General features: G+C 44.0%; 1 protein-coding gene across 6 annotated transcripts in view; it reads left to right on the forward strand.

The window, feature by feature from the left end:
- ERBIN (erbb2 interacting protein) overlaps positions 1-22392 on the forward strand; it is a 232946-nt gene that overhangs the window by 122546 nt on the left and 88008 nt on the right. For all 6 annotated transcript variants that reach the window (XM_050946862.1, XM_050946864.1, XM_050946861.1 and 3 more), the window contains 2 exons: positions 13841-13919; positions 17553-17642. In XM_050946862.1, coding sequence (XP_050802819.1) covers positions 13841-13919; positions 17553-17642 — 169 coding nt within the window. The remainder of the gene's footprint in view (positions 1-13840; positions 13920-17552; positions 17643-22392) is intronic.

Consider the following 22392-nt stretch of genomic DNA (forward strand, 5'->3'; position numbering starts at 1 on the left):
ATGTTCCAGTCTATGCATCTGATGAAGTGGGCTGTAGCCCACGAAAGCTTATGCTCAAATAAATTTGTTAGTCTCTAAGGTGCCACAAGTACTCCTGTTCTTTCATCAATATTTGTTGTTCTAGCTCCTTGTAACATCTTACCTACCTTTACCTACTTTTTACAGTTGAGCTCACAATTTGAGTAAATTTATAGGCTCAGTTGTCACAACACATCCAATAGATCCCAATCAAGGTCAAGGTCCTTTTGTACTGGGCACTGCACACATCAAGGGGAAAAAAATAGTTACACACAGTAAAGGAATTCAGGATCAGGTTTATCTTTGGTCTAAAGTTATCTTTTAAACAGTTTACATCTTCTGCCATTAGAGTCTGATCTTGCAACATGCTTAGTGCTCACAATTCTCATTTCAGTCAGAGTTGAGGGTGCTCAGCATCAAGTCCTTCATGTGCAATCAGGAGTTCTTCGAGTGATTGTTCACGTCCATTACACATTAGGTGTGCGCGCGTTGCATGCACGAACATCGAAAACTTTTTCCCTTAGTGGCTCCCGTTGGGCCGGCAGAGGAGCCCCCAGCAGAGTGCTGCCTCCACGCTGGTGCATATATACCCCTGCCGACCCGACCCCCCTTCAGTTCCTTCTTACCCTCTGTGGCGGCATTGGAACAACTCCTTATCTCTCGCTTGTGAGTGATCCCTTAGCATAGGTATCTGTAGTTAGCAGTTATCAATTTTTAGTAGTTCTCAGTAGATAGCACTTCCTAATAGTTGATAGTTAAGCTTCGTTTGTTTTAGGTGTTTGGAAGTAGTTCCCAGCACCAGCCCTGGGCTGCGGGGCATGCTGCAGGCCCAAGACTTTAAGGCTTGTGCCACATGACGCAAGCCTGTGCCAAACAATGATCCCCACCACTCGTATCTCCGTTGCTTGGGGGAATCATACCTAACTGAGCATTGCAAGATCTATAAGGCTTTCAATCCAAGAATTAAGAAAGAAGGAGACTTTCACCTCAAACAGCTACTCAGGGAGGCCGCGCTGCAACTGGCCTCAGACCATCCGGCTTTGGCACCGATGTCCTCGGTGCAGAGTGCCCCAGAATCAGTTAATGATCCAGCTGCGGCAGGGCACCGCAAGCATATGACGCTGAGGCAGCAGGACAGGCCCGACACTGTTTGATCTCGCAGAGGGCGCTCTCCTCATAAGAAGGAGGCACCTCCAAAAGGACCGAGCACTCAAGAGTGGTGCGGCCCCAGGACACACATTTGCACTGGTAGCTCCGGCACCGCAGAGCCCTTCGAGCCCTGGGCTAAGTGCTTTGAGTGTGGAGGAAGGGCGGGAGGAGCTCCTAGAACAGCTCTCCACGCCGGACACCTTTGAGGCTGCAAAGGACCTCATTGAGCTGTCGACGGCAAGCCCCCGCCCTGGTAAGGAGAAGCCTCCATCACCATCACCAAGAGTGCTGTCCAGAGGCAAGCTAGCAATGGTGCCCCGATTGAGGTCACCGCCCTGGCACCACTCCCAGCACCGGTCCCAGTCGAGCTCTTCCTCCTTGGACTCCCAGTTGCCTCTAACGCAACGGGACTCAAGAGCACTGGATCTGAGCCAACATGCGGCACCAGCCCCGTCAGCGCACTGCTCCCCGGCACCGGCACCAAGCCGGCACTAAGGAGATCTCAGCCATCGTCAAGAGAATGAAAGGGCCTCCAGTCTCGGTGCAGCGGCCAGAGATGACACAGCAGTCGACAGGGCTGTTCTCCAATCAATTGTTCCATGACTCCTACCCTGCTCCTACGGTAAGCTTGTGAGTCACTTAATGTGTAATGGACATGAACAGTCACTCGAAGAAGAAAAAACGGTTACCTATCTCTCGTAACTGTTCTTCGAGATGTGTTGTTCACGTCCATTACACTTCCCACCTTCCTTCCCCTCCGTTGGAGTCACTGGCAAGAAGGAACTGAAGGGGGGTCGGGTCAGCAGGGGTATGTATGCACCAGCATGGAGGCACCACTCTGGCGGGGGCTCTCCTGCCAGCCCGACGGGAGCCGCTAATGGGAAAAGTTTCTGACCTCTGTGCACGCAATGCGCGCACACCTAATGTGTTATGGATGTGAACAACATATCTCGAAGAACAACAGTTACGAGAGGTAGATAACCGTTTTTTCTATATTAGTAGTAACCTAGTAGAAAGATGTGTTTTTTTTTTAGTAACCAGAATTTTATTAGCATGTGTTATAATTAAGATCTCTCTCAAAAATCACTATGTTGTGGTAGTAGAGATAACCATCTGCTGAGTCTCAACAGTACAGCACATGCTGCTTCAGTGTGAAGCCACAAAATATACTATTTAAATCAGATAAAGTCAGTCCTTTTACATACAAGATTGTTGTGGACCTGTTATAATTGTTCTGCTGCATCAGTAGGTTTGCTACATGTCATAGTTTTGTGGGGCAGTTCTCAGTATGAAGGGTCTGGACCATGCCTTGTGGGTGTGACATAAAGGACACCCAAAACATTTTTGTAGCTGACATGAGAGCCGTGACACAACATAAGTGTTGACATGTCTGCAGTAAAGCAAGATGCGGTGGTAGAATTACCTCAGATTTTGTGACAACACTCACATTTATCATACAGATCTTGAGAATTCTTTGACATACAACTTTAATTCCGTTTTTAGTAAGGTAGAACAGAAAAGGCTCCTCTCTGTTTTATTTAGTTCCCAAGAACTCTGACATTGGGGCACTATCGGACCTCCAAAGCTTTGAACAGACCCTTTCTGATCTCAGGTGACTTGATGGCAGACTACTTAAACATAAACACCTTCAAGATAAAGGACCCTTTATGACACCTTCACAATTGTCTAGGTCCTAGAAGATCATGAATTCTCAATTCACCATGAGAAGAAACTGATGACCAATCTAGAATGGGTTTTCTCAAGGGCAGGGATCTCTGGGTTAGTAAGGATAATAGTGACAACATGAGAGATTGGCAGGCTGAGACGCATTCTTCTTGCAACTCATTCAGAGAACTTGAAACCTGGTTCACCAGAGAGAGAGAATTTGGCATTAACTTTTCTGAACTAAACTAACTGGGTCATCTGATATCTAGGCCAATCCTTAGGATGTCAGATTTTAGTTTACAAACAACAACAAAATGGCTGTATCATGCAACAGCAGGTAGGAGGGAACAAGACTGGGAATCTTCCTCTATTGGAAACCTCAAGTCTTTCTAATCTAGGCAGGAAATCCTCTTTTTATCCTTGCATGCCCTCAACATCAGAGGCAAACTTACTGTGTAGCAGACTGGCTAAGCAGGCTGCTGGTAGATCCAGTGGAGTAGGATCCACCTTCCTATGAAGAAATTCAGCTAGCCTAAGGTAGAACTCTTTGCATTTAAATGTCAAGTGCAAAATACCTATGTATTCTTTGCTTATCAAAAGGATCCAAGAGCAATAGCCCTGATGCACAATTACAGTCTTGTTCAAGTACTGCACCTTCTATCTCATACGCTCCCAAGTGAAGTGTCACCATCTCACCTTTTACTCTCCCTTGTTAAGTCTCTCATGCTAGCTTACTGCTTTGCTCCTTTTTCTTAGTTCTTCAGTGAACTAATAACAACAACAAAAAGAGTTATTGTGTGTAAATTCTGGCCTTAGTTTGGAATTGGTAAATGATATGCTTGGGAAGGAGGTGAGCGAAAAAATGTTTAATAATTCAGCTATGTTTTTAAAAACAATAGTAGTAGTAGTGACCTCATTCACAATCACTAGTTTTCAGTTAATTCTAGATAGCTTCTAAAGTACTGTATGTAAATAGGTTGGCATTTTTGAAAACTATAAAGAATATATTTTTAAGCCCAGCAAGGTTTGCATTTCTGTTTGCATTAGAGTTCACTAATTGCTTGTTTCCCTTTAACTTCTCTCACTGTCTTCTCCCCAAAGGGATCTATTTTAAGTATTCCCAGTTTCTTTAAAAACTTTTTACCTGCTCACCTTTATATTAACATGTTAGATGTGCATAGTTCATAAAAACATTGAAAGCTTTTAAAAAGATATGTTTAATTGTATTTTCTTTTGTCCCTCTGTTGTTTATGACTGCCTAGGAAGGAGTACTGTGGAAAGGGATCTGGGGGTCATAGTGTATCACAGGCTAAATATGAGTCAACAGTGTAATGCTGCTGTACAAAAAAGCAAACATTCTGGGATGTGTTAGCAGGAATATTGTGAACAAGACATGAGAGGTAATTCCTGTGCTCTACTCCGCGCTGATTAGTCCTCAACTGGAGTATTGTGTCCAGTTCTGGGTGCCACATTTCAGGAAAGATGTGGACAAATTGGAGAAAGTCCAGAGAAGAGCAACAAAAATTATTAAAGATCTAGAAAACATGACCTATGAGGGAAGATTGAAAAATTGGCTTTGTTTAGTCTGGAGAAGAGAGGACTAAGGGGAGACGTAACAGTTTTCAAGTACATAAAAGGTTGTTGCAAGGAGAAGGGAGAAAAATTGTTGTTAACTTCTGCGGATAGGACAAAAAGTAATGGGCTTAAATTGCAGCAAGGGCAGTTTAGGTTGGACATTAGGGAAAACTTCCTATCAGAGTGGTTAAGCACTGGAATAAATTGCCTAGAGAGGTGGTGGAATCTCCATCATTGGGGATTTTTAAGAGCAGGTTGGACAAACATCTGTCGGGTTTGGTTTAGATAATACTTAATCCTGCCTTGAGTGCAGGGGACTGGACTAGATGATCTCTTAAGGTCCCTGCCAGTTCTATGATAGCAGTGATGTACAGATGGACTCCTACAGATTTTAACAATCTGACTAACATCCTTCCAAATTTATTCCCTTGTTCAAGTAGGTGGAACCAAATCAAGGTGTTTTGCTTGCCAAGAGAGATGGCAACTGAGATTTGGCCTAATTTATCTTTCCTTGTGCCTTTTCAGATTTGGTTTCTTGATAGTTTTCAAAGTTTTAAATACATTAATTAATGAGCTACCTGCACACTTTTCTTATGTACTGCAACTTCTAGCTTAGTAATTCCCTTTTTTATATTAATTAATGATCTCCAAAACCACCAGGGGAGTAGAGAGGATGGGTTTATACCTTTCACAAGCAGAGTCAGCTTTGGCATTTTTTGCTATGCCTAAGAAATATTTTGCAGCCAATCATCTGGTGCCTTCCCAGCCACCTTTAAAACTTACTGATTACTATCCCATTCTTTCAAAAACTAAAAAAGCGTCTCTTATCTACCATTCTTATGTTGGAATGCTTATTTTGGTCACTTGAGTAGTTCATTAAAGGGGGACTGCTCATATCATTAACTTTTAAGCACATGCACAATTGTGGCCTTGGTTTTATATGTACAAAATACCCCATATTAAAATGGCCTAACACTTCCCCTTATTAAAAAAAAATCTTGCAATCTTTCTTTGGAAAGCTTTGTTGCTTCCATCCCTTGCAGTGGGATTTTGAAATTTTGCAGGGTAGTACAATTAGGTTCATGGAAATTCATTCACATTTGGCTGAGTTATATGCTGTAGAAAATCACCATTTCCTGTTTGAGATTTTCATAACAAGACACACTTTTTCTCTAATTTAAAAATAGAATAAATAGTGTCACAGCAGTGCATCCATCAGCCAATCTGCATAGCTCAAACTGCATTGTCTTGCACTTGTCAATTTTGAGCAAGAAATTACCACCAAAAAAACTGTAAATGTATTTTTTCAGTCCATCAATAGCTAATATTTTAATTCAGAATACTTAACTATCCATTTATCTAATAAAGACAACAAAAATGCAAATCTCACCAGCCAATCTATTCTTTTCTTCTGCCAGCCCACTTCTCTATTCCTCTGTGTCTGGTCACCAGATATACTTTTTGGTTTTAGATAAAAAATTGTGAGTGATTAGTGTATGTCTAAATCAATCTACAAACTTCATTCTGTTTTGTGAACGTCATTTGGATTGTAAACTACTGTGCGCTTCACTTTTGCCCTGTGACCTCCATCTTGAGCTAGGACACCCAGGAGATATTAGAAGAAATCCTTACATCTAGCAGAAAGGGTAACAATGGGAAAGCCATCAAAATTTCTCAGCCTTGATGGGCCTCCATTCAAATGTGTTTATGCTAGAACAGCAGGCTGGCTGCAGTTCCAGGGGAATTACTAGTTCCAGTTTAGATGCATTAGGAAGTGAGGGTCTGGGAGTTCAGCAACTGATTACTTGACAGGTTTTGAAGCTGTCTGAAGGTCACCTGACAGAGGAGGCCAGAATTTTATTTAAGGGCCAGATTTTTGTGTGCCCAAGTACTCTCACTTTCCATCTGCTGACAACCAGAAGATTGAGCAAGAGGAGTGGAGTGCAGGAGTGTACTGGGACCCTGAAAGGATACTAACCAAAATCCAAAGGGCTTTTAGAGTGGTAAGGATGCTGGGGGTCGAGAAGTTTTATATGCAGGTGTTTGTTACTTTCACCTAGATCTATACCTCTTGTGCTTTGTCTGTCTGTTTAGAAGTTCCTTTGTAAAGGCTGTATGCTCCCTGTGTTTTAACTATCACAGGGTCCTCAAAGGGTTAAACAGTAGACCAGAAAACTCTCACAAGGATGGAGCTCTGGGAAAGCGATGGTTAAATTGGTCGGGAGAATTAGAGGTTCAGCACTAGTCTTGAGGCCTAGGATAGCTGGATCGCTGGGTCCCACCTCTCAGTAAAATGGTACAGGGCATCTGTAGGCTTGATGTGTGCCAGAGAGGCTGGAATAAGTGTGTCTGGATGCTGCTCAGACCCAGTAAATTTAAAGGTACGTGGGATCCAAAGGTTGGGTCCAGTACAGCAGCCTGGTGTCATACCACAAGCGTGAGCTCAGACAGGGTTGTAACAGTTCTTACCAATACTGCTCCTTCATTTTAAACAAAAAAAGTCATCCTTTAAGCAATACATGAAATCTTGAGGTACACTCTGTTAATGACAGATGAGTTCAAGAGACCTCCTTAATTATATGGGGAAAATTAGTCAAGCAGTAGATTCTTCATAGTGTATATCTCACACACTGGTTTAACGTTTCATGCTATATTAGGCTTATTCTATCAGGAGATTTGAATGGCATTAATTGGTGCAGGTCAAATAGAGACTTCATGCTACAAGTGGAATGTAGCTATTGGGTATTTCAGGTTTTTGGAAATAACCTTTTGTTGTGTAACAATTTTTATAGCACTATAATTATGAATTATGGTTTCTAGCTTCTTTCAATTCCTGGTAACTTTATTTAAAATCTTTTGAGTTTATTTAGGTTTAAAAAATAGTTTTTGGCTGGATTACATGTTAAACTGTAATGGTTCCTCTGTAGTGCTACAGTTTACCATGTCAGTCTGGTTACTGGACATTTGAAACTCACATGATTGGGTATATTTTTGCTTAAATCAGAAATCGTGCAAGCAATTCAAAATACTATTTTTGGGAGCTAAATCCTTCCTAGCCCAGGAGTCTTCTGGGTAGGGCTTGCCACTCCTTGATGATCTCTGAACCCAGTTCCCACCTGGTAGTGTGACTGTCTAAAGTTATTGTCCTTGACTGCCTCCCTGAAGCTGGATAGTACAGGCTGCAAAGAGGAGTTAATGTTGTTTGGAACATTATTAACCTACTCATGACTATCAGTGAGGTAAGAGAAGGAGCATTCCAATGCATGCGGCTATTCCTTAGCTTGGCCACCTCCTACTCCTAGATTTCTGACTTCAGAACTGGAACAGAGTCATTTGTATTGGAGGAGAGAGAATCTGGCATAGAAATGTTCATCTGCTTGATACGATGTTTGTCCACTTGTGTTACTGGATAAGAGCATGAGCCCATATATTTGTATCAAGATTTTAAGAGTTATCTTTGTTATCATATGCTGATTATCTGGAGAATCATTTGGTGTAAAATGTTTAGTCAAAAGAATTACATTTTAATGGAGAAATCCATAGATTAGTAGAATGAATTTAAAAGCAGTGATTAATCAGCATTTATATTTATAATCTAGTTTAAACTACTATTGTGATAAGATTTTATATGGTGCTTAAGACAATATAACCTTATTTAAAATAAAAATACCTGCAGAAGGGTATAGGAGCAATGTAGCATATTACAGTGGAAAAGGAAATGCAATTGTAATAAGACTCATGTTTCTTAACTATTGGATAATAAAGATCTAGATGCATGGTGTAGGTCAGGGGTAGGCAACCTATGGCATGTGAGCTGATTTTCAGTGGCACTCTCACTGCCCAGGTCCTGGCCACCGTGGTGTCTGGGGAGGGGGCTCTGCATTTTAATTTAATTTTAAATGAAGCTTCTTAAACGTTTTAAAAACCTTATTTACTTTACATACAACAATAGTTTAGTTATATATTATAGACTTATAGAAAGAGACCTTCTAAAAACATTAAAACATATTACTGGCACACAAAGCCTTAAATTAGAGTGACTAAATGAAGACTTGGCACACCACTTCTGAAAGGTTTCCAGTCCCTGGTGTAGGTGATGCTCTTGACCAGGGAAAATGGACTTCAGTGCCATTTTTCCTACTCATAGAGTATTTTATAGTATCTGTATTTCAAATCATTTTCTTGCCCAAATCTCTGACAAGTTCTAATAGGAATTTTGGCAGAGACTGTTTAGATTACAAATTCACCGTGTAATATGTGGGTTTATGCAGGCTTCCTTGGATTTAGGAGAAGGAGTTGCAAATTTGGAAAAGGTTTTGATCTATATTCTATAGCTATACAAAAAAGGACCTTCACTTTCAATTATTTTATTGGCCATAGTAGTATTTGTTTCTGATAACAATAATCGGGGGAGAAATTATGGTGTTCATAAAAGAATTAGACAAGTTCATGGAGGATAGGCCCATCAGTGGCTATTAGCCAAGATGGTCAGGGATGGAACCCCATGCTCTGGGTGTCTCTAGCCTCTGATAGCCAGAAGCTGGGAATGGACAACAGGGAGATGGATCACTTGATGATTGCCTGTTCTGTTCATTCCCTTTGAAGCATCTGGCATTGGCTGCTGTTGGAAAAGAGGATACTGGGTAAGATGGAACATTGGTCTGACCCAGTATAGCCGTTCTTGTGTTCTTCTGTGTTTATTGATAATGATACATTCATTAAGAAATGTAAATCGAATTGGTAGAAGTGTGTTTAAATATGTAGATCAAAGAAATTATGCTGATACACACCAGTTTAGAGTACTAAGCCAGTATTTTAATTTTGGAACTTGTTCATTTCTGTGTTGTGTTGTTGAATTACAACATAGATGAAGACATACCAGAAGACAAATTTAATGAAAATGTAGATAATATGATTGTAGTTCTCTTTTAGTCCCCATCCCAACTCCATTTGCTATCCCCGTCTTTTGTTTCCTGGCCTTTATTATTTTAACCAAACATAATTTTTGTATACTTGTGTCAAGGTTTCTTTCCCCACTTTGAACTTTAGAGTACAAAAGTGGGGACCTGCATGAACACTTCTAACCTTAATTACTAGCTTAGATCTGTTAACGCTGCCACCAGCCAGAAATTTAGTGTCTGACGCACTCCCTATCCCCTCCCCAGACTTTCTCCTCCCTGGGTTGCCTTGAGAGGCTTCACCAATTTCCTGGTGAACACAGATTTAAACTCCTTGGATCTTAAAACAAGGAGGAATTAACCATCCCCCTTCCTTCCCCCCCCCCAATCCCTGGTGAGTTCAGACCCAATCCCCTTGGATCTTAAAACAAGGAGAATCAATCAGATTCTTAAAAAGAAAGCTTTTAATTAAAGAAAGAAAAGGTAAAAATTATCTCTGTAAAATTAGGATGGAAAATGCTTTACAGGGTACTTAGATTCATATAGACCAGGGGGACCGCCCCCAGCCTTAGATTCAAAGTTACAGCAAACAGAGGTAAAAATCCTTCCAGCAAAAAGAAACATTCACAAGTTGAGAAAACAAACATAAGACTAATCCATCTTGCCTGGCTATTACTTACAATTTTGAAACATGAAAGACTGATTTAGAAAGATTTGGAGAGCCTGGATGTACGTCTGGTCCCTCTTAGTCCTAGAAGCGAAGAACAACAAAACAAAAAGCACAAACAAAGACTTCCCTCCACCAAGATTTGAAAGTATCTTGTCCCCCTATTGGTCCTCTGGTCAGGTGTCAGCCAGGTTTACTGAGCTTCTTAACCCTTTACAGGTAAAAGAGACATTAACCCTTAACCATCTGTTTATGACAACTTGTAACTTTCTTTTAAAAAGTTGTTAAAGTATTAAGTAGTGGTAATCATCAGATTACAAATCATAAAGTTTTTACATACCTACATGTTAAATATTAAAAAATGAATTTTTCTTCTTCAAGGTGTCAGACTTATTTGATGGATAGAAATGGTTTCTTTCTTTTAATTAATCTTAGTGGGAATGGTATATCTGTGATGGGCAAATGTTTTGTAATGTTTATGAAGCTGGTCTGTACCTCAGTTTTCCCCTATGTGTTGCATTGTTACCCAGTGGGTGAAAGAGATTGTTTGCTCTTGGCAGGCTAAGACACAGGTGTGAATGATGCCTAGCTGTCTGAGGCCTTAGGTCCCATATTAGCAGAGCTCTTGAGAATACAATGGCAGATCCAATTTCCTGGACGTGGACATCTAGTAACCAATGACCCAGATTGAGATCTAGACTCCCCACCTCTCAGCAGAGAGACAGAGCCACAGCTCCCCAGTTTATAGATTAAGGACTGGAGAGGTGTGAGGTGGGAGTTAAGTATTGGCTGTGGAGGAATCGGGGGATGCTCACTGGGAAGTCTGATTGAGGAGGTCAGACTGACTAACAGAGGGAGAGAGCTTTGAGCTCTGGCTAACTAGAAGTTTCTCTATTGTAACCTTCATTTCTCTATGCTATCCAAGATCATCTTATACCGTGCTCTCGTCAACTAATATACCTTACTGTTTGACATCACTGACTGTTACTTCAGATGCTTGTGGAGCTGCATTGCTCACTAAGATTAAGCCTCTGTCGAGGGTCTGTCTCAGTATACTCACAGAATGGAGCTCACAGTGTTAAGCAGGTGTGCTAAAGGCCTAGGGGTCCAGTCTAAGGAGGCGGTGAAGGAGTGGTACCCCCTGTGGAGTCTGGTATACTGAAGGGGTTTTCCCACAGACTGTTCCAAAGCTTTCTCCTGAGGGTATTCTGTGTCAAAAAAATAAAAATTTCGCACACAATATTTGAAAATTCTTCAAAAGTCTGCCAGTCGTATTTGTCAATAAATAAAAGTGGAGACTCCAGAATGGCAGCAGGAAGCACAAGCCAGTGACTGCACAGAAGCGTAGGAGATCACTTCCCCCCCTTCCGCCCCACCCAAGGACCAGGACTGTCCCAGAAACACCCGGGGGCCCTGCCCTTCTGTGCCAAGCACACTAGCTGAAGGCAGGCAGGCTCAGCCCAGCGGGATTCAAATATGGAGGGCTTAGTGTAGGGAGATCAAGGTGTGAGGTGATAGGGTTCTGTGTGGGGCAATCTGGGTGTGAGGGTGCGGGTGAGGGAGATCAGGATAAACGGGCTTGTTGGGAGGGAGGGGCTCTGAGTGCAGACACAATGGGACGCCACAGGGGGATCCAGGTGAAGGTGGTTGGAGCTCAGCAGGGTTGGTGGTGTTGGTTTGGAGGGCTCAGCGGGGTGGGGATGTCCCAGGTGCTGGTTTGGTGGGGTGGGAATCCGGGTGATGGCTTAAGTGGAGTGGGAATCTGAATGCAGGTGGCTAGTCAGGGTAGTCCAGGTGCAGGTGAGGTGGGGGTTCAAGTGCAGATGGTGGTCTGGGTACAGGGGTGAGACTTGGCAGGGCAATTTGGGTACGAGGTGGATCTAGATGAATGGAGATTGGGCGGATGGAGGATCAGCTCCCCGTACAGTGACCCCTCCTCCTCACGGCTGAGGAGCGATGGGGCAGGAAGCGGGGCTGGGGGTTTCAGCACTTCCTGTAGCTGGAGAGGTTTCTGGGAGTGGGTCTGACCCAGCCCTTGCCACTCCTTAACGGGGAAGAGAAAATTCTGTCCTCTCCAGTCCAGCCAGGATTAATAGCTGAGCCTGGCACAGAGTAGGAGCCACTGGCCGAGGCTTCCCAAACCCTGCTCCTCCAGTGATTTACCACTGCACTGGCTGCTCTGGGCACCCAAAACAATGCACCTGCGCTGCTGGAGCGTGGCGCATGACTGTTCTTGCAGCTTCTCATTGCTTCCCTGTCAGAAAGTCATTTTTTTTGCAAGGAAGCAAAAATCTGTGTGGGACATGAACTCTGTGCGTGTGCAATGGTGCAGAATTCCCCAAGGACTAAAAGCTGAGACCTATGGATCTGTGATAGTATTACCCTGAATCTACTCCTGGACTACCACTAATTTGAATGAGAGATTTGCTGACTGTTTAGCTGTTTGTTCAATACTTTATTGTTGCATTCAGAGTCACTCAGTGAGAAAATATTTACTTTTAGACCATAGCAAAGGTATCCCTTTGTTTCTCTTCCTTCCTCACCCTTCTTTTTCTTTCCCTTTCTCCTCTCTCTTCACCCTTGAGCATTTCCTGCCTTGCAGTAGTTATCACTTCCCATCTCTCCATTGGCTTCACTCCTACTCTCCACATTGCATTTGCTACCATAATCATTTGTGATTGTGTATATTGTATGTTGTAAATATATAAATATTTTAGTCTACCCAACAAACATTACATCTTGTTTTTCTTACTGGTATAAATTAATTTGAGGCTGAGGGTGGTATGTGCTCACGAATGGTAACCCTGTTCACTGAACCTGGGGTTGAGAAACAGGACTGTTAATCTTGCCTTGGGGTTAGCAAGATTACATTGACACTGAAGAGTCATAATTGGACTGTAGAGTTACCATCCAAGTGAGATTAATAGAATGTAGGAAAGTTCCCGCCTCCGAGGCTACTTTCACTGCAGCAGGCGCTGTTTTTTTACAGTGGGATAACTAATCTGCATTAGCTGTCCCATTGTAAAATCCTGTTGGAGTCAAAGCATTGTAGTTTTAATAAAAACTTTAATGAAAGGTAGTTAGGTGAGGTTAATGCTAGATCCCCACCTGTGATTGGCCTTGCTTAATTTACCTCATAGTAAAACTACAGTGCTGTGTCTCCATTAGGATTTTATTGTGGACTAGTTAATGCATGTTGTCCTATGGGGGAAAAAAACACACTTTTCTGGGCAATGAAAACAAAGCCTATCATTGTTTCAGGCTATTTGCAGAGTTAGGAAGACAACAGAATCAATTACGTTTAATTAACATTGAGAAGTTCTCTGCAACCATAAAGGCTAGACTCTTACTTTTTTAAAGGAATGAAGTTTATATTCTGCATAATCTAAACATGTCTTGCAGGCCACATAAACACATCAAGTGGGCTTGATCTATAGTCTGTCTAAATTTGGCGGGGGAAAGGGGGAGCACAGTTTGTTACTGAAAATGTATGTCTGTGTAATTGACGATTGAAGGCTGACCCAAAGGCTGCCATTGACTTCAGTGGGCTCTGGATCAGGCCCTTCATTTGCCTTACTGATCCATGAAAATCGCTGTTGCAGTGGTTTTCTGGAGTGTTGGTGGGAGCCTTTCCCGATGGACCACAGAAACCCACCATTTGTTTCTCAAAATGCTTCTATCGGGAGAGAAGGTAGTGCATGAAAAAGGATATTTCTCATATGAAGTGGTCCTCAAAATGAAAAATTGGAGAACTCTGCATTAATTGTTAAATGAATTAGTTCTTTTTAAATGTTGTTTTAAATTAAACATTTTTCTGCCAGTGATTGAGTCTAATAACTTAACATAATTTCTTTTCTTTATTTAACAGGCATACAGGAGTTTCCAGAAAACATCAAAAACTGTAAAGTTTTGGCAATTGTTGAGGCCAGTGTAAATCCAATTTCAAAGTAAGTTTTGTGCCCCCCCCCACCTTCGTTCTGATGACAAAACCTAAACTTTCTTACCATTTATTGTGTTGTGTGTCTGTATAGTTACACATGGAGCTAGTAGTGCCCCCCATAATTAAAGCTGCCCAGCAGGTCCCATTATAAGATGCTCTTTTTCAGTTGCTTACAACTTTGTCAAACTCTAACTGTCCAGGCTGAAATTTTCTATGCTGGGTGTTTGCTTCAGGTTGAGTTTGATATAGGGTTTCCAACCCTCCAGGATTGTCCTGGAGTCCCCAGGAATTAAAGATAATCTTTAATTAAAGGTAATGTCATGTGATGAAACCTCCAGGAATTTGTCCAACCAAAGTTGGTAGCCCTAGTTTGATTAAAATTTCAGCAAAAACAATTCAACGATTTCTGAGAACAAGTTTAGAGGAAGAATATATATTTTCCCATGGTTAAAAGAAAACAAACAAACCAACTGAATTCTTATGACTCTTTCACTGAGATGCTCTAGTGCCTCCATGCCTTGAAGCACGGAGTTGAAATTTAGCAGGGAGATAGCATGTCCCTTACACCAGGCTATCTAGTGTTTGTATAACTGTTTGCCCAAATTTGGCCAAGTTGTAAACCTTTAAAAAATTGCATTTGCCACAACAAATAGTGTAATTATTATTACTGTAAGATAGTAACTTGCTACAGTTTGGCAGGTAAATTCTCCAGAATCCATCTGCACTGATCAGACTCAAGCCCAGGACTGCAGGCTCTTAGCAGGACTTTCCCTGCAGTTGCTGCTCCTGGCTGCTAGAGGTGTCTGTGGCACTGGGCTCTGGAACTAAGAACAGAACTGTCAGCATGGAGGCGGAAGCAGCCTGACTGAAATGCAGATGGGACAAGAACTGAGCCAGGATGGGGAGAAAGATTGGGACAAGGAGCTGAGGCAGGGAAATGAGACTGGGAGAAGGAGTATGAGGGGGTTGTTGAGGGAGAGACAGGACTGGCACTGGGACAGGCTGGAGCAGGCAATGGCAGAAATGGTCAGACTTGAAGGGGAATGGGGCAGAAGAGTGTGCCCACAAGAACATACTCCTTTCCAGAATCTGGAATTGAACCTAAGGTTCTTGGGTCTCCACTGTAAGCAAATAGCTATGGATCTAGAGCAGTGGTTTTCAACTTTTTTCATTTGCAAAACCCTAAAAAATTTCAAATGGAGGTGCTTTGTATTTCCTTTAGAAATCTTAGACTTAGTCTGTGAACTCCCACGAGTCCACGGATAACATGTTGAAAACCACTGATCTAGAGGCTGATCCACACAGAGGATGACACAACCTACTACTGTTCTTAATTACCTCTGTAGCTCAAGTGGCAGAGGCCTGTGCTGTGGATCTAAGAGTTCCAATCCTGTTGATGAACCATGTGGGTATCAGTATGGTTCTGCAGGATGGAATTAGTTTACATCAATTGAATGCTGCTCTAAAAACTGGATTCTTTCCTTGCCTTTGCCACAGAGTTCTTGTGTGATGCTAAACCAGTTACTTAAACCAAACTTTTCATAGGTGCTCACTAATTGTGCGTTCCTCATTTTCTGGGTGGCGGACTTGAAATCCGTTGATGCGTACTAATAGGTGCAACTGATGTCACTGGGCTAGAACACACAGAGTATTATATAATGCTAAGTACAGTGAAAAATCAAGTCCTAGATATCTCAAACTGGGCAACCAAAATTAAAGAACAGTTCTTATCTTAATCTCTTTGATCCTCACTTCCTTATCTTTAAAATTGGGATCATATCACCTCACCACACACGGGGTTGTTGTGCAAATCAGTTCATTAATGTTTGGGAAGCACTCAGATATTTTAGTGAAGAGTGCCGTGGAAAAAGCCTCTGAGGAGCTCAGTGTTCAGAGCAAGGTTTGAATAGTGTGCAATAAATAAGACAGACTCACATATTGAAAAATAAGGATAAAACAAGATATTGAATAGTTATTGGTTCTGTAAATACCATCTGTCCTGTGCACTAAATGAAGCAGGAATTTTGGGGGAGAGGAGAGGGAGAAAGTGACCTTGTTGTTAAAGACGGTATCATAATGGATACACATATGGGAGGTGACTTAGGGTTGCAAAGACAACCTTAATTCTGGCATTTCCTTACTTTTGAGTGCTTGATTTTGCAACCTTGATATTCTTTTAACATTGTTTTTGTGTATAGTTTTATATACATCGTCTTCCTGAATAGGCATATACAAAAATGAAAAAAGGAATTAACATTTTTGTTAATTTTTATAACCTGAATAAAATACCATTTGAAGATCAATCCATTATGTGCATGCACACATATAATTATATAATCATTTATATTTTCATGTGTAACTATGTATTACATAATTATTACTAATTAAGTGTAAGTAAACTACTAAATTTGTACTAATTAACTGATCAGATGATCCATCTACACTCTATTCAATTTAAAACTATGGGACTTTGTAGGCATAAGGGCTGAGTGGGTATGTGGATAAAGATAAATAAGTAAATAAATATTTATTGATATAGCACACGCAGCTTTACATTAGGGTCAGGTTTTGTTATCTTTTTAAGACTGTAAAGGTTAGAAACTGACTTTTTGTTTTAGATTAAAGTTTAAATTGTTCAGGAAAGTATGACAAAATTTCTTATGCTTCCCTTTCACTGCTGGAGTGTATTTTTCAAGTCTTAGTTTTGATGAAGTTAAATATGATGTTGCAGGGGCTTCTAAACTGAGCTTTTAATGGAAGCATTGTGTTAACCCTTACTATAAAGAGACTAATGTTTACATAAACTTTTGATTTTTAAAATGACAAAAGATGCAGGGAACCACAATACCATCTCCTATGATGGGAACGTTATTGTTTTTCTTTCTTTTTTTTTAAATTTTAATGTAAAAGTCATAATCTTTAAAAAAAAAATAGGAAATTACTGCTATTTCTTTTGCTTCTGCTGCTATTTCTTAGGCACTTCCAGCCACAATATTTGAATGCCATTACCAACGTTTTTAGAAGTCACCAGTTCTCTGAAGAAGATGGACAAATGTATGCTCCTCTTCTTCAAATATCAGTTACTTAATTAAAAAGAATCCAGTCTGTCTGGTTCATTTTCATGGAGCACAAACCATGGACCATTATCTCCTAGGAAAAGACTTGCCAGAAGTGATGGCTCTTGTCTCTCTAGTGACAAGATTTAGGCTTGGTCCAGTTTCTGGAAGTAGTACTAGCATAAGGTGGGATTTCTGCTGAAAATGACCATCACCCTACTTCCACTCCGGCAAAATAAATAAACTCAAAAAGTTTTACTAGTTTTTCATTAGCCTTGGTATTTCCACTCAGTGCATCTTCCGCAGTGGATTGCAGTGTGAAAACAAGCCTTTCAGATAGCTAGACCGTAACCTGTTCATAGCATTGAAAAACAAGGGCCTTGAAATTGATCCTGGTATGAACAGTTAGCCGAGTGCAGGCTGAGAGAGCCTTGTAGAAATGCTGATAAACCTTAATTTTAGCATATATGTTCATTTTGCTATACTAAACAAATTATACTGTGTTGTAAGAGAATACAATATAATGACCTACGCTTCGTTGAAACAAAAACAGTGCCTAAAAATTTTTGTTTGTGTTCATCTAGGCTTCCAGATGGATTTTCCCAACTGTTAAACCTAACACAGCTGTACCTGAATGATGCTTTCCTTGAGTTTTTGCCAGCCAATTTTGGCAGGTAAGTTAAATTTGAGTCTGAAATCCTATAATATTAATTCTTGCTTCATAACTATTAAGAAAAGGTTTTACTGCCTCTTAAGGAAAGGGTGGGAGATAAATCTCCAACAGGTTTTCCATGTATTACATAGCTTAAAATAAAACAAAAAACACCACCATCCTCTTTGGTAGATCTTCCTGAGTGTTCTATTTGTACCCTTGAGACACCTTACCAAACATCACTTAGTGGAAAAAAACAGTTAGATCCTTGTCTCAGTTCATGGAGTAAGTCTGTCTCGTTTTAAGTATGAGAAACTAATCTTGCTGAAATACAGCTTGGTCATCATTTAATTGTTGGAATCGAGCAAAACAATGACTTTGTCTTCAGCAATCTATTTATGAACATTCCACCCGTTTCTGGTATATACAGAGATGTTTTTATACATTAGTAAACTTCTGTAAACCAGTGATTCCTGAACGATTAGTGCTTAGGAACACATAACATACTCGCTATCAGTTATTCGCAGAACCCTGTGTGACGGGTTCCCCCCTGGGATGTCACCTGGAACTGGGGTACCACTGAGCCCTCTGACCCACCAGCCTGGGCTCCCTTCTACATTATGCTGCCTCTCGCACTGGGATCTCTCTCATACTGTGCTCCTCCCAGTTTGCACTTTCACCAGCATTCACACAGACAAGGATACACCCAGTTGCAATTACATGCAGACTCCGACCAGCCGCTGCATGAACCAACAATAGGGAGGCTACAGTCAGAATAACTACCAGCTTCCCAAACTCTCTCACCCCACTGGAGTATAAACCCAAAATTATACCGTCCTGCGCTGCACAAGGAATTGTACAGCATAAACTCATAGCATTCACTCCTCCCTCAATCTGGAGAGGAAATGCAGCAGCCCCTTGGAGCTAAGATTTCCAAGCACTTTACTCTAAACTTACTGGTTTAGATTAAAACATAAAATAGATTTTAAGTGAACAAATTTATCTTTTGTAGTTATTATAAGTGATAGCAAACAAATCAAAATCACAAACTATGCTTAACATACTAGAAAGATAGGATTTGAATTACCAGGCTCTCACCTTGACTGATGATGCAAGCGGGCTGCAGATTCTTAAGGCACAAGCTACACTTGCTTTGCAGTTTGGAATCCCCAGGTTTTTCCTACACAGGCTAGAAATCCCCCTAGCCTGGGTCCAGCACTTCCTCTAGTTCAGTCTTTTGTTCCATAGATGTTTCCAAGAGTTCTTCTTCGAGTGCTTGCTCATATCCATTCCAATTAGGTGTGCGCGCGCCGCGTGCACGTTCGTCGGAGACTTTTTACCCTAGCAACACTCGGTGGGCCGGCAGGTCGCCCCCTGGAGTGGCTCCGGTATGGCGCCTGATATATACCCCTGCTGGCCCGCCCGCTCCTCAGTTCCTTCTTACCGCCCGTGTCGGTCGTTGGAACTGTGGAGCACGGCTAGCTGTTCTCCACCCCCCTAGCGTTTCACTCCTGTGTAGTATCGTGTATATAGTTATTTTATTGTAGTTATAGTTAGTGTTAAAATTAGTAATTTATAGTTCTGTATATAGTTATAGAGGATCGGGGGTTCGCCCTTTTTCCTCCCCCCGGTACCAGGGCCCATGCCAGGTTCACTGGGTTTCAAACTTTGTGCGGCCTGTCATCGGCCGATGCCCACAGGAGATCCTCACGACTCCTGTCTGAGGTGCCTAGGCGAGTCCCACCTTGCAGACAAGGATCTGCAAGGCGTTTAAGCCCCGAACAAAGGAAGAGCTGAACAGTCGCTTAAAGCAGCTCTTGGTGGAGGCAGCGCTGACTCCCCCATCGTCAGCACCAACTCCGGCACCGGGACCAAGCGTTTCCTCCGCTCCGGACCGCCCGGCACCGACAAAGGCTTCGCTTCCCCGCCCTTCACCGGCCCAACACCTCAGCCAGCACCGCTCCCTCTCCCCGAGGAGCAAGAAGCACAAGACTCCTGCTGCACCTACAACTGCACCGCAGTCAGAGCGTACTTCCAAACTGGACCGCCCGGCACCGTCATCTGCCGCGGCACCGAGTACCGCCGCACCGTCGATTCCAGCTCCTAAGGAGCCTTGAGTCCAGGCCTCTCAGCTCCCCAGCACGATCTGCGGTTGAGCTTGTCGCGCCCTCCACACCAGAGACCTTCTCCGTGGCACGCGACCTCATCGCTCTCACAGAGCCCGAACTGCCCTGATCCCCGGCACCGCAGGTGCGGGTTATTCAGTCAATGGGCAAGCCCATGATGGTGCGGCCGCGTTCGCCGGGCACTGCCGAGCACCGTCGGTCCCACTCCAGATCGAGAGACTACTCTCAGCGTCGTCGCTCAAGATCCCGGCGCAGCTCGCAGTCCCGGTACCATTCCCCGCAGCACCGGTCGTACTCGCGGCACCGCTCGAGATCCCGGTCGCTGTCGTATTACTCCCGGCACCGGTTAGATCGCGGCACCGACTCTCCTACCGCAGCCGTTCCCGGCACGACAGCTCATGGCACCGGTCGACCTCCCGGCACCAAGCTGGTAGCAGGTCCCGGTCCCGATCGAGATACCGCCACGACTCCCGGTACCGCTCACCGGCACCGCGCAGAGGCGAAATCTATGGGCGCAGAGGCCTGGCACAGTTGTCATCAGCTCCTCCGTGGCCTTCACGTCACTCGTCCGCCTCTCCATACGCGGATAGCGCCTCCTATGGGGGTTCTGATGCACAGGCCCACCTGGACCATGGACCACCGCAATGGTCCTTTTGGACGCCTTGGGCCTACGACCAAGCCCAGGGCGAGCCATTGGGCCCAGCACGCTCCAGGCATTTGGAGCACCGTGCACCAGAGGCCACAGTCAGCCGGCCTCCCCCCTCGACTACCGAGGAAGACCCTGCGCATCCCCTGGCACAACAGGATGTCCCAGAGACGGAGGTCCCTCAGGACGAGGCTTCCGTACAGAACCACTCCTCCCTGGGTTATCTTCTTCCTCTTCCCCGGATGAGGCGGTAGCGGGCACATCATCATCGGGGCCCCCGCCGATTGATCTTCGGGCACATCAGGACCTTCTGCGGCGCGTTGCCCAAAATATAAACCTTCCTGTAGAGGAAGTTCCTGAAGTGGAGGACCCGGTGGTCAGCATATTTTCTGCAGAAGCGCCGACCAGGGTGGCCCTCCCCTTCATCCAAGCAAAGGCGGACACCATATGGCAGTCTCCGGCCTCCATCCCACCCACAGCCCGCAGAGTGGAAAGAAAATATATGGTGCCATCCAAGGGGTATGAGTACCTCTACGTACACCCCGCCCCTTGCTTGTTGGTGGTACAATCAGTCAACGAGCGGGAGCGCCACGTCCAGCAAGCTCCTGCACCAAAATCCAGAGAAGCCAGGTGCATGGACTTGCTGGGCCGCAAGATTTACTCTGCGGGAGGCCTTCAGCTCCATGTGGCGAACCAGCAGGCCCTCTTGAGCCGATACAGCTACAACACCTGGGAGACTGTCGGCAAGTTCACTGAATTAGTTCCCCAGGACTCACGCCAGGAATTTTCAGCTCTCCTGGAAGAGGGGAAGAGGGTCGCCAGGACCACACGGCAAGTGTCCTTGGATGCCGCAGATTCGGCAGCCAGAACGCTGGCATCTGGTGTAGCCATGCGTCGAATATCGTGGCTTCAGGCTTCCGGACTACCGCCCGAGTTGCAGTATACGATCCAAGACCTGCCATTCGACGGGCAGGGTCTTTTCTCTGAGAAAACAGATCCCAGGCCACAGAGTCTGAAGGATAACCGGGTTATCATGCGTTCACTGGGAATGCACACACCCCAGATTCAGAGATGGCCATTCTGCCCACAACCTCAGCGCCCTTATCCCCCGCCTGGACCCAGACAGGATTTTACCCGGAGACGAGGCCGCCCGAGCCGCAGACGTCAGTTGGGTCCTCAAGGGGGTAACAATTCTGGGTCCGCCAAACCACCGCAGGGACCCAAAGCAAACTTTTGAGGGTGCGCCCGAGAGCAGTATGCCCATCCCCTCCCTGGATCCTCTTCATTTTCTCAACCGCCTCCACCCCTTCCTGCCGGCGTGGTCCCAACTGACCTCGGATCGTTGGGTCCTGCGCACAGTGGAGTTTGGATACCGTCTTCAGTTTATTTCTCCACCCCCCTCCCGTCCTCCCTCCTCATCCCTCTTCAGGGACCCCTCTCACAAGCAACTTATCATCCAGGAGGTTTGCAAGCTCCTATTCATCGGAGCTATAGAGGAGGTGCCGGAGGAGTTAAGGGGCAAGGGGTTTTATTCCCGGTATTTCTTAATCCCCAAGTCAAAAGGGGGCCTCCGACCCATCCTGGACCTGCGAGGACTGAACAAATTCATCAAAAAGTTCAAGTTCCGCATGGTATCCTTAGGAACCATCATTCCTTCCCTGGATCCCGGAGATTGGTACGCCGCTCTCGACATGAAGGACGCATACTTCTTCTTCGAGTGATTGCTCACATCCATTCCAGTTAGGTGTGCGCGCCGCGCGTGCACGTTCGTCGGAAACTTTTTACCCTAGCAACTCCAGTGGGCCGGCAGGTCGCCCCCTGGAGTGGCGCCGCCATGGCGCCCAATATATATCCCTGCCGGCCCACCCGCTCCTCAGTTCCTTCTTACCGCCGTGTCGGTCGTTGGAACTGTGGAGCGCGGCATAGCTGTCCTCCACGTCCCTAGCTCTCCTTGTTCTCTATCGTTATCTTTATTGTAGTTGTTAATTAGATTGTTAAGT

The sequence above is a fragment of the Gopherus flavomarginatus genome, chromosome 3 (assembly GCF_025201925.1).
Source record: "Gopherus flavomarginatus isolate rGopFla2 chromosome 3, rGopFla2.mat.asm, whole genome shotgun sequence".
Lineage (NCBI taxonomy): Eukaryota > Metazoa > Chordata > Testudines > Testudinidae > Gopherus > Gopherus flavomarginatus.